The sequence below is a fragment of the Protopterus annectens genome, chromosome 1.part0, assembly GCF_019279795.1.
Source record: "Protopterus annectens isolate FY-2018-M chromosome 1.part0, PAN1.0, whole genome shotgun sequence".
Classification (NCBI taxonomy): Eukaryota; Metazoa; Chordata; order Ceratodontiformes; family Protopteridae; genus Protopterus; species Protopterus annectens.
In genome coordinates, this window is record NC_056725.1 from 407,937,008 (window position 1) to 407,950,897 (window position 13,890).

The window sequence follows — 13,890 nt, forward strand, 5'->3', positions numbered from 1 at the left end:
GCAGACCTTTATATATATATATATATATATATATATATATATATATATATATATATATAAAGAAAGTGCTGCAGGGCTGTATAAATATGCCCATATGTTATCTATATAACTGCGGGTAAAAAAATGTTTCTTTAGTACATGAGCATGAACTGTCAAGGGTCATTTTCAGAAGCTCACTCAGGTTTTTGCCATTCAGTGTTGTGGATTCAGTCAATAATAACAAGTTATGTACTCACCATAACGTTCCATCTGAGTAGGTATCTTCATTTGTCTGCAACCTTGGGATACGGATCCAATCTCGGATCCGAGCCGGCAACTTCTATCACAGCATACATCCGAGCTCCTAGCTCCTCCCTTTACCCATAATGCCCTACCAACCCTGACTGACCTCAGATCAAGTTTGCCCCATAGCACAGCTAATACTGTCCCCCAGAGGGAACTAATCTAAAGAACCCCAGGTAGGATCATATTGGTCAGGGGGAAGGAGGGGGGGATGGTTGCAGACAAATGAAGATACCTACTCAGATGGAACGTTATGGTGAGTACATAACTTATTAATCTGAAGTATGAACTTCATCTGTCAGCAACCTTTGGGACAGAGTCCCCAGCTACCTAAATCTTGGGTGGCCTCATGGAAGAATATTCCGGAGCACTGCAGAGCCAAAAGACGCCGTACCTCGGGAGACAATTTCTACTTTGTAGTGGCTGATAAAGGTATGAGATGAAGCCAAAGTGGCTGCGGAACAAATGTCATCCAGAGAAACCCTAGCCTTGAAAGCAGCCAATGTAGCAACGGCCCTAGTAGAATGAGCATGGACTCCCTGAGGTGCAGGCCTTCACGAGCTCTGATATGCTAAGAGAATACAACTAGATATCCATCGGGAGAGGGTAACTTTAGAAACCAACTTGCCGAAGTTGTTTTTGGCAAAGGAGACAAACAACTGATCGGATTGCCTATGACCAGTAGTTCGATGAATATAAAAACGTAGTTGTCTGTGCACGTCTAAAGAGTGCAGCTTATATTCTCCTTTGTTTTGATAGTTGGGGAAGAATACTGGAAGATTAATAGATTGATTAATGTTAGCTTCCGAAGATACCTTAGGTAGAAAAGACGGATTGATCCTGAGGTGAACCCTGTCTGGGTGGAAGGCCAAATACGGTGGTTTGACACAGAGAGCCTGGTGTTCCGAGACCCTCTTGGCTGAAGTTATGGCCACCAAAAAGGCCGTTTTCCAAGAGAGGTATTTGAGATCAACAGTGGACGCCGGCTCGAAAGGGGGGCTAGTCAAGGCCTGTAAAACTAGGGATAAATCCCATGGAGGTACCACCTCTTTGACCGGGGGCCTGAGGAGGAAGGTACCCTTAAGGAAGGTCTTCCACAGTTTGGAAGTAATAAGCGGGCCTGACTCCTGCCCTACATGATAGTGTGAAATTGCTGCAAGTTGTACCTTGACCGTGGAAGAACTAGCCCCCTGGTGAAAGAGAGAAGTTAGAAAATCTAGAACCGACGCTACCGGCGCCGTAAAGGGATCTAAATGATGGTGCTCTGCCCAAATGGAAAAACGTTTCCATTTACTCCGATAAACTCTTCTGGTGGAAGGCTTGTGAGCTGCTACTAGAATGGCTTTGACTGGTGATGAGATTCCGGGAGTCCTAATCAGGAGTGGAACTGGAGCAACCAAGCTGTCAGCCTTAGGTTGGCCAGGTTCGGAGTCGGGAGACCCAGGGGGTGTGAAATGAGATCCAGGAGGGGATCCAGAATCCAGGGCGGATGAATCAGGTGAGACCATAGGTAAGGGAACCATGTCTGACGAGGCCAGAATGGGGCAATGAGGATCATCTTGCTCCCCAACTGACTGGCTTTCTGCAATAGTTTCAACATCAGGGGCAGAGGCGGGTAAGCATAAAGCAGACAGGGAGGCCAAGCATGGACTGGAGAGTCTCTCGGGGACTCCTCCGTAGGGGGGATCAGAGCAAAGTAATCGTTGCATTTGGCATTTGAGGGAGAGGCAAAAAGATGGCAACAAGGTCGCCCCCATCGGGCAAATACTTGCTCTGCCACTAGAGGATTGAGAGACCACTCGTAAGGAGTCAGGATAGTACGACTGAGTCTGTCCGCTAAAATGTTGGACCATCCCGGAATGTGCGTTGCGATGAGAAAGCGGTTGGTGGATATCGCCCATTCCCACACGCTCATGGCCTCGCAGCAGAGAGGGTAAGACCTGGTTCCCCCCTGTTTGTTGATGTACCAGACGACTGACATGTTGTCCGTCTGTACTGCAATCGTCCCCACCGGAAGAGGGTTGTGAAGTGCTTGCAACGTCAAAAGCACCGCCCTCATTTCCAGGATGTTGATATGCAATGAGGTCTCTATGTCGCTCCACGTGCCTTGGACTGTTCTGCCCGAATAGTGCCCCCCCCCACCCAAGGCGAGAAGTGTCCGTGATCACTGTGGCGACTGGCGGAGGTCCCGTGTGGTGACTGGAGGACTGGAGCCACCACACGAGCGACCTTTTGCAGACCCTGCTTAAGGGAATGGGATGAGACAGGGGATTGCGAGATAGGGACCATTGTACCTGGAGGGTCCACTGTACAACCCTCATATTCAGCCGGGCCAATGGCATGGACCCTAGAGCCCTCAGGACCAATTCCGCCGAAGGAGCTTGAAGTTGAAGGATGGCCTGCACGTGCAACCTCAGGTTCTGAAGCCAATCTGGAGTCAAGAAAGCAAGCATCAGTCTGGAGTCCAACCTCGCCCCTATGAAATCCAATACTTGCGTAGGAGCCAGGGAGGATTTGACCATGTTGATGGTCAACCCTAGGAGTGGAGCCAGATTGAGGAAATAATCCCTGCATGAGCAAAGAAGATGCCTTGTTGGGGCGGTAAGGAGCCTGTCGTCCAGGTACGGAAAGACCTGAATTCCCTGGAGTCTCAGGTGGGCCGCTATCGCTGCCAAGACCTTGGTGAACACCCTGGGGGCTGAGGTGAGACTGAAGGGAAGGGCCCTGAATTGGAAATGGCTGGCTCCCAGCCGGAAGCGGAGAAATCTCCTGGAGCGTCTGTCTACGAGAATGTAATAGTACGCATCCTTGAGGTCTATCGAGCACATTAAGTCGTTCTCCCGCAGTAGTGGGAGACTAGATTGCAGTGTGACCATCCGGAACTTTACTTTTGGTACTGCCAGGTTCAAGAGAGAGAGGTCCAGGATGGGCCTCGCATCCCCAGTCTTTTTTGGCACCAGAAAAAACTTGGAGTAAAAACCTGATCCGAGCTGATCTGGGGGGACGGGCTGGATGGCTCTTTTTTGTAAGAGCTGCTGAATTTCTGCAGCAGCCGCCTCCCTCTGATTGGGTGGTACATCGGGGAGGCTTCTGATTCTGGGGGTTACAAGAAAGGGAATTTGGTATCCTCTGGATATAACACGAAGCACCCAGTGATCCGTTGTTATGGACTCCCACACAATGCTAGGTGCCTCAAAAAACGTCCCCCAACTGCCTCCAGAGTGGAGCAGCCGGGTAACCCCTCAGGGGTTCTGTGTGGGCCTCTCAGAGAAAGGTTCTCTTGACCCAAAATACCTGGGACCCCCTCTGCCTCTAGGGTGGCGTGATGCGATTTCTGGAATCACATCTTTTTCTGACCCTTTTGGTTCTTGGCAAAGGACCTCTGGGGAGCAGAGAAGCGGACTCCGACGGCAGACAACGTCTTCCCGTCTTTCTCGCTCTGGACAATGGTGTCACGAATGGCTTTGCCAAACAATGCAGAACCATCAAAAGGGGCATTTGCAAATGACGCCTTAAAAGGGTTCCGAGAAGTCACAATGTCGGAGCCAGGCTTGCCTCCTCATGACCAGCATGACTCTGCCTGCTCTAGCGGCTCCCTCAGTGGCGTGAGACAAAAGCTGCATAGAGGTGTTGGAAATAGAACGTAGGGTGGACATTCGGGAGGAGTACAGTTGCTTGTCCCCTTCCGACATGGACCCTGGGGGGGAAGCAGCGTATTCTTTAATTAGATCCTGCTGCATCCGAATGACGTGTGCCATATAGTTCATGGCCCTCATGGAGAAGGTTGCTGAACTGAAGGCCCGCTTCCCAAGGCGGTCCATTGCACGAGACTCCTTGCTCGGCGGATGAACCGTGGGGCTCTCCTGAGCCAACTCTCTCTTGGTGGCTGCCGCCACCAACATGGCATCCACAGGAGGACCTTTGCTCCAATGGGTTCTCTCTGATGAGGGGGCTCAAGATTTTGTCCGGGTGCTTGGGAACAGGCTCTACAGTGTCCGGCTCCCTCCAAGCCCTAGTGGCTATAAGATCCACCAAGGGGTCGGGTGGAGGGGACACCCAAGAGGCAGATGGCCCTGCCTCGAATGCCTCTAGGAATACGGACTCGTTGGAGGAAGCCTTGGGGGCAGACCACCCCCCCCTGATTCTGAGCATTTCAGGGGGTGACCTTGGGGAGCCTTCCCCTTCATACAGGTCCGTATCTTCAGTGAGGGACTCAGGGGAGTCCACGTGCCTCCTTTTGCACTTTGACTTGTGAGGAACCTCCTCGGGGGGGCTGTCCGAGGAGTCCTCACCAGCAATATCCTGTTCCAATGGAACACCTAGAGGCGCTGAAGCAGGCTGCCCCAAAGGCCGGGTGAGGGGAGCCAGGACCAACTGAGAGGGAGTGCAGGGGGGAGCGGAAGCCAGGACCGGAAGCCTGGATGTACTCAAGAGTACCCTCTCCACCACCGCGAAGGCCGAGGCGGAGCCGCTCTCTGCGGATCCGAGATCCGACTCCCACTCAGATCCGAGGCAGGGATCGAACCCGGGGCCGAGACTGTCGGATCCGAAGGACCCGCTCTCTCCGACCAGGACAGGGGTCGACAGCACACAGAGTCCCTCGGATCCAAAGCTCGGCCCACAACTCCGAGAGGTCGGATCCGACAAATCGAGGGTAAAGTCGGAGCCGAAGTGCCTAGCACTGTTGGCTCAGACCCACCCCCGGCTCCAACGCGGCTCGGTTCCAACAGCTCCGAACCCGGAAGGCGGGTCGGAGAAGGAGCGATAGGAGCAAAAAAGGGGGTTGAGCTCCCCCCTGGAGGGGGGGGGAGGCAAGAGCACTCCCATCTGCATCTGGGCCTGGATGAACCTCCTCATCATCCGGTCCATGTCCGCATCAGACATACTGAAGGTGGACCTCGAGGAGGCCACCGAGGCAGACTTGGAGTGCCGCCTCGATGACCTCGACGGGGACCGGGTCACCTCCTCCTCGGTTCCGGTGAGAAGCAAGGGGATCGGATCCGAGGAGGAGGCGAACCAGAAACCATGGAGAGAGAAGCCCGTTTGGCAGGCGGGGCCGAGGAGGAGTCTTCAGCCCGCCGCTTAAGGTGCTTCTGCCTCCGCTTCTCTTTCCTGGCCTCTCTCACCTCCGAAACCACAGTGGGAGATTGAGTCCCGGTCGGAGGAAGGGGGGCAGGAGTGGCCGCTACCGAAGACTGGGTAGCGGTCACAGAAGTACCAGAGGCCGGAGCCGGGTCTGGGGGCAAAAGGCCCACCAGAACCAGCTTCGACCTCCGATCCTTAAGTGCCCTGGGGTTGAACGCAGCGCAACCAGAGGAGAGGTGTTCAACGCCAAGGCACCTGTCGCACCAAGTGTGGCCATCAGCCGGTGAAAGCTTGTGACCACACTCGGTGCATTTCGAAAAAATAGCTTTAGGGGCCTCCGACACCACTAAAAGAAAACGCACACGTTAGGCCCCTACACACTACACAAACACTGCGACCAGTGAGGGCAGGGAGGAGAAATAATGATAAAAAATTTAAGCTAATTTAAGCTAAAAGAAGTGAAATTAGGGCTAGGGAACACCTAAACACACACACAAACACTCGCTCAAAAAGAGTACAAGAAAGAAATTAAAATTTTCTTTTCTCACAAGAATACACCAAGAGCTCTGGAATCTAGCTGTTGCTTAAAGAGCGGCAAACTAGATCTGAGGTCAGTCAGGGTTGGTAGGGGATTATGGGTAAAGGGAGGAGCAAGGAGCTTGGATCTATTCTCTGATAGAAGTTGCCGGCTCGGATCCGAGATCGGATCCGTATCCCAAAGGTTGCTGACAAATGAAGTTCCTACTTCAGATCTGATATTTCAGTATCTAGCCTTCTAATGTCAAACTTTTTTCTAGTATTACATTTGAAAACGGTCTTCGTTCAGCTTTTACCAGCCTGCAATGAGTTTTTACATGGGAAAAGGACAATCTAGCCTCAGAAGCACCAGACCTGCATCCAAGCAATCCTACTTAAAAATAAAAGCACATATAAACATCCCTCTCATATAGCTATTTATTTGATGAAGCCTGTTAACTGTTGAAAGCACTCCTCCTAATAAACATGGATCAAGGAAACCTTTTAACGGCTTATCAGATGGCATTTACCTAGATTCTACTGCAGTTATTACAGGTTGGTTTTTGGACTTCACACCTATGCCACTTACACTGGATTACATTTATGCCACTCATCATTTCTCCTGGTTTGTTTTTCTCATAGAACTCTTCAGAGGGCTATTCTCTTTTTCAAGATGCACAAAAGGACTAGACCACACACTGTTATGCTCAGCAATCCAGTTCATGGCACCATCACACATGGTTTTGCACAATTAAAGCTTGAAGTTTTCCTCCATAAAACAAAGCATCAGAAAATTAATATTAAAGTTGTATGCTAAGAGCACAAATCTCTTTTGAGAAAAATGAATGTTGCAGATAGTGGTACGTTCATTGTTTGCTTCTGTGTGTTTCAAGTTATGATATGCGTAGTGCACTGCACACATACTTAGATGTGACACTACAAGTGGACGCCTTGTGAATGTGGACTAACTGGTATAACTGATGCAATGCAGAAGTGTTCAGAAAACAACTGCAGTCCTACAGTGAACTTGGAATTAGATTAACAATGTTAGTGAACTCTGGCAGCTGTGTGCAGTGGGCACTGTTCCAGTATGAAGCAGTACATGAATGTGCAACTGGCTGTGACTTAGTGTACTATGAGTTTTTGTTTACATAGGTTGTCTGCACATGTAGAGTTAGAATGTTTGGCTCACAGTGTTGTGCAACAGTGCAGAAGTACTAGCAAAACAGATATGAACGGCCCCTTTTTATAAAAATGTTCTGCATCTTAATATAACAGCTCAACAGATAAAGACTGCATAAAAACTAATGAACAAATCAGTTAATCGTCTATTTAGATATCAACTAACAGCATTACTAACCTGGGGACTTTAAAATGGTTAACTAATATTCGATTGTAGTTACTGTTGACGCTGTAGTCAGGTGAAACCACAACATCAATATGCAGTTCTCTAGCAGCTGGTGGTGTAGACAGCTGTGATGCACTACATTTATTCAGCTTCTGCATGGAGGGATTACAGTCATAGCACCTCTACGAAAACAAAAAAGAAAGATTAGTATTTCTGCTGTATCATAAACAAGGAACGCAGAAACAGTTCATAAAAAATTTCACTTAATGTTGAAATAGGGTGAATTACATAATGGAAAAACATTTTAAATTTTCACGCCAAATTAAATTTCCTAGTCAATTGACCACTTTAGTCCATATGAACATACTGCACTAATATCTCCCAGTTGGAATGGCAAGCCTCTGCATTGCTACCACATCTTTTCTTCCATTGCCCTTACATCCTACACTGATTAAACCACTTCCCCATTTCCCCAATAAATTGTTAATGTCCTCCTTAATACAGGCTTAAATCATCCATACGTACCTTTCCTTTTCCTCAATTTATCAGTATGTCCCTTTCTAGCATCATATGTTTGCCCTATCCCTCATAAAATGCTTGGTTTTTATGTTTAATCACTGTGGATTAAACAGTCAATAAATGCCAGGCATTAAAGTCTCATAATTCTTATTGTTCAGAAAATGCATGTTGACGCAAAACCTGTTTGTCTATTAACTTTTTAAGTGAATTACAACAATATTCAAAAATTGTCTCTAGTTTCGGGCCTTTGTCACCCATTATTTTTGGCTTTTTCCCTCATGCTTGAGCACAGACGTCGAGTAATACACTTCCACATTCCCATTAACACACAAACTCAGCATTCCTCCATCGTTCTCAAGCACTGAAACTTGAACCACCACTCTGGCAAAATATTCCTTCTTCCATTGTGTGTGCAAACAAATGCCAGGTCTATTGTGCAAAGAGAAGATGCAATAAATCTGCCCCGAATAAGCCAGATTCGACTAACAGCCCAAAGCTGAAACAGCCAACCAATGAGGCATGGCAGTGAATGACTGCTGTGACCTCACTCATTTTTGGGGGCAGGTAGTTTATCTGGTCTAAAGGAAATTTACTACTATAACAAAAAAACAGACTTGTGAACTCAAAGGGATACCAGCACTCCAGACAAGTACTGTGGGCATGCGAGGCATGAAAGTGTAGGCAACACACCACAATTAGCAGCCAACACAATGCAAAGAAAGAGAACAATAAAACGTGTTCTAACCCACAGAATAATCACAATCCCATCTCTGGCCTCTCCTCCACATGCCCTCTAATGTATGGATCTGAAGAATGAATAAATGAAAGGGCCTTGGATAATATATGCATCCTGATGCTCACAAGAAACGGGGGGAGTAAACAACATTTTAGAACAATTCCTGAAACACTGTTTTTAGTGACTGCTTATGACACTGCTGGTTCCCATCTTCTCATTAGACAAACTTTTACTAACCACCACACATATTTTTCATCCACCAAAATTGTTTACATAATACCAATATGTACAATAGTACAGTAAGAAACTGAGATGCTAATGTCCTTGGTTCTGTAATGTGCCAGCTCTGCAAAGATAATATTTGTGAGTCCCAAATCTCAAACAGTTTCATTGAAAACCAAACCTGCATTCAGCAAAATGACTTGGTCCTTTCCTCATTGATATTTTAATAAAGGTGTTAAAAAACACTTAAAGACATTGCACATACAATAGAAAGAAAACATACTGCACATACAACAGAAAGAAAACATACTGCACATACAATAGAAAGAAAGCATACTGCACATACAATAGAAAGAAAACATACTGCACATACAATAGAAAGAAAACATATTGCACATACAATAGAAAGAAAACATATTGCACATACAATAGAAAGAAAACATATTGCACATACAATAGAAAGAAAACATATTGCACATGCATTAATAGAAAGAAAACATGTTGCACATGCATTAATAGAAAGAAAACATATTGCACATACATTAATAGAAAGAAAACATATTGCACATGCATTAATAGAAAGAAAACATATTGCACATGCATTAATAGAAAGAAAACATATTGCACATACAACAGAAAGAAAACATATTGCACATACAATAGAAAGAAAACATATTGCACATGCATTAATAGAAAGAAAACATATTGCACATACAATAGAAAGAAAACATATTGCACATACAACAGAAAGAAAACATATTGCACATGCATTAATAGAAAGAAAACATATTGCACATACAATAGAAAGAAAACATATTGCACATGCATTAATAGAAATGAAAACATATTGCACATACAATAGAAAGAAAACATATTGCACATGCATTAATAGAAAGAAAACATATTGCACATACAATAGAAAGAAAACATATTGCACATGCATTAATAGAAAGAAAACATATTGCACATACAATAGAAAGAAAACATATTGCACATGCATTAATAGAAAGAAAACATATTGCACATACAATAGAAAGAAAACATACTGCACATACATTAATAGAAAGAAAACATACTGCACATACAATAGAAAGAAAAGATATTGCACGTACAATAGAAAGAAAACATATTGCACATGCATTAATAGAAAGAAAACATATTGCACATACAATAGAAAGAAAACATATTGCACATGCATTAATAGAAAAAACATATTGCACATACAATAGAAAGAAAACATATTGCACATGCATTAATAGAAAGAAAAATATTGCACATACAATAGAAAGAAAACATATTGCACATGCATTAATAGAAAGAAAACATATTGCACATACAATAGAAAGAAAACATACTGCACATACATTAATAGAAAGAAAACATATTGCACATACAATAGAAAGAAAACATATTGCACATACAATAGAAAGAAAACATATTGCACATGCATTAATAGAAAGAAAACATATTGCACATACAATCGAAAGAAAACATACTGTACATACAATAGAAAGAAAACATACTGCACATACATTAATAGAAAGAAAACATATTGCACATGCATTAATAGAAAGAAAACATACTGCACATGCATTAATAGAAAGAAAACATACTGCACATGCATTAATAGAAAGAAAACATATTGCACATGCATTAATAGAAAGAAAACATATTGCACATACATTAATAGAAAGAAAACCTATTGCACATGCATTAATAGAAAGAAAACATACTGCACATGCATTAATAGAAAGAAAACATATTGCACATACAATAGAACAAAAACATATTTCACATGCATTAATAGAAAGAAAGCATACTGCACATACATTAATAGAAAGAAAACATATTGCACATACATTAATAGAAAGAAAACATATTGCACATACATTAATAGAAAGAAAACATATTGCACATACAATAGAAAGAAAACATATTGCACATGCATTAATAGAAAGAAAACATACTGCACAAACATTAATAGAAAGAAAACATATTGCACATGCATTAATAGAAAGAAAACATATTGCACATACATTAATAGAAAGAAAACATATTGCACATGCATTAATAGAAAGAAAACATACTGCACATACATTAATAGAAAGAAAACATATTGCACATGCATTAATAGAAAGAAAACATATTTAATATGTTTTCTTTCTTTATAATGAAAAGAAGATTAAAGATTAAGTGAAAATGAAGATTAAATGAAAGAAGATTAAAGTAAATCTCAATATTCTATTAACGTTCTAAATGAGTAAGGGCAAACTGCCCCCGAGTCTGGATCTTCATCGTTATCATTTTTGACTTTGCCCCTGAATCTTGAAGTAAAATGTTGACAGCCATGTTAGGATTCAAATATGATACCCCCCTCCCCCCCCTTTCTCTTCATTCTTCCCTTAGAGTTTTATTTATTGTGTTTGGACTGGACTGCAGAGTCTTTTAATATTTTTTTAATTAAAACAAAAATCAGTCAGCCAATTTAGAAAACTAACATTTGAGGTAATTTAAATTTATCACATTCACAAACATTATTAGGGATCATCCAAGCTTTCTTCTAGCCCTCCCTATCTTAATCTCGCAGATGGGTAATCTTAAACAATGAGTCTAATGATTACCACCAGGTCATGGAAGACTTCCATTTACAAAAGTACTAGTCTCAATGAATCCATCGCCCTTCCTGGTACAGGAATCACCATCATATCACAAAACCCAATTATAATGTTCAGGCTCATACAAAATATACATGGAAATTAAACAAAGATTCACAAATATGATACACACACACAGATATATATATATATGCAAAAACAAACCCAGAAACCTCAGCAAGGTATGAACCAAACAAATCCCAGAACTGGCTGAAGGTATAGTCCACAAATAAAATGAACAAAGTTAGGCAAAAACGATCAAATAACAGCCAAAAACTGCCAAATGTAGAGAGTCAAAAAATCCAGGTTTTAATCAATGTGAGCGCTTTCGCGGTTCACCCGCTTCATCAGACATACATAAAAATGGCATCACTTCCTTCATTAAATAGTTCAAATATGTATACGTCATATCCTGTTAAAATTTGTCATATCCTGTTAGAATTTTAAAGACACAACACCACTAAAATATATATGTATAATATATATGACAAAAAGTGTCAAATAAAAATAAAAATACGTATCAAACAATACATTGAATAAAAATTAAAATTATCAAAAAATATATATATGTGTATATACATTATCTGAGCGATCTAGCTTTCAACACAGGTTTCAATGGCACATGATCGTTCAGGCCCTGCCTCGATGTGCCGCTAACTAATATCCATCTGACCTCAGAGCTCTGTAGTATTCACTAGATCACCTCCTCTTATACTTTCAAAATGAACACAGAGAACCTGAAACAAAAACATGTCCTGCAAAGACAGCATATGTTTGGCTATAGCACTATATGTCTCTAGTCTATTAAAGCAATATAGATGGTCCTTATACGCTCCGTAGGGAGGTTCGTTTAACCAACATAGAACATATAGCACTGTTGGCAACATGCCACATAGACTATATTCTTAGTGCTACAATCTGAATAACATCTAAGATCCCAAAAGCGTCCATCATTTGGATTTCTAAAAACCTGGAAGTATCAATATATGCGCATTGGTGGCAGGACCCACATTTATGTGTCCCTAGATCATAGACTGGTCTATCATTAAACACGTTGAGAGACAACTTGGGAAAACAAAGATGCTGTTTAAGGTTCTTCAGGTTACTGAAGACATAATGGACAGTTCCCAACGCACTGTGTATCACTATTGGCAGTGAGAATGTTCCAGTTGTCACATATCACCTGCTGTACAAAAGACACATTCTTGCCATATGGTAGAATCAAAGGAGTCTGTGAAGAAAAAGTGGGTACTCTAGGACCCACATGTGAGTTGGAAAAATATGGTCTACCTTTGTGTGGCCTAAGTTTAATAACATTACTATAAATACAATCTATATTGTTGTCATCGTAACCTCTATGCAAAAAACTCTGTCTCAATTTTAGTAGTTCAGATGTAAATGAACAGTCATCCGAACAGAGGCGTGAAATCCTAAGTGCTTGACCCTTTCACAATATTGTCAAAGGTCCTCGGGTGGTGCATGCTACCTGTAGAAAGAAATGAAGCTCTGTAGCAGGGTTTCCTGAATACTTTAGTGTGTAAAGATTCATTGTCCCTATATACAGTGACATCCAAATAATTGATGGAATCTGTGGAATGCTCCATTGTGAACTTCAAAAAGCCCTCCAATCCATTCACATACTCAAAAAAGGACTCAAGGGCACCGGCTGTGCCATGCCAAAGGAGAAAGAGGTCATCAACAAAACGTCTGTAAAAGACGATGTTGGTGCATGTCAACATGACCTCTCTCTCCCAGGCTACCACGCCTCTGTTTGGATGACTGTTCATTTACATCTGAACTACTAAAATTGAGACAGAGTTTTTTGCATAGAGGTTACGATGACAACAATATAGATTGTATTTATAGTAATGTTATTAAACTTAGGCCACACAAAGGTAGACCATATTTTTCCAACTCACATGTGGGTCCTAGAGTACCCACTTTTTCTTCACAGACTCCTTTGATTCTACCATATGGCAAGAATGTGTCTTTTGTACAGCAGGTGATATGTGACAACTGGAACATTCTCACTGCCAATAGTGATACACAGTGCGTTGGGAACTGCCATTATGTCTTCAGTAACCTGAAGAACCTTAAACAGCATCTTTGTTTTCCCAAGTTGTCTCTCAACGTGTTTAATGATAGACCAGTCTATGATCTAGGGACACATAAATGTGGGCCCTGCCACCAATGCGCATATATATTGATACTTCCAGGTTTTTTAGAAATCCAAATGATGGACGCCTTGGGATCTTAGATGTTATTCAGATTGTAGCACTAAGAATATAGTCTATGTGGCATGTTGCCAACAGTGCTATATGTTCTATGTTAACAATCGCTCGTGAGCGTATAAGGGACCATCTATATTGCTTTTAACAGACTAGAGACATATAGTGCTATAGCCAAACATATGCTGTCTTTTGCAGGACATGTTTTTTTGTTTCAGGTTCTCTGTGTTCATTTTGAAAGTATAAGAGGAGGTGATCTAGTGAATACTACAGAGCTCTCTGAGGTCAGATGGATATTAA

General features: G+C 42.7%; 1 protein-coding gene across 1 annotated transcript in view; it reads right to left on the bottom strand.

Moving 5' to 3' along the window:
- Positions 1-13,890, bottom strand: part of PEX6 (peroxisomal biogenesis factor 6) — a 737,640-nt gene that overhangs the window by 635,159 nt on the left and 88,591 nt on the right. The window contains exon 2 of the mRNA XM_044060276.1: positions 7,244-7,413. Within this exon, the coding sequence (XP_043916211.1) occupies positions 7,244-7,413 (170 nt within the window). The remainder of the gene's footprint in view (positions 1-7,243; positions 7,414-13,890) is intronic.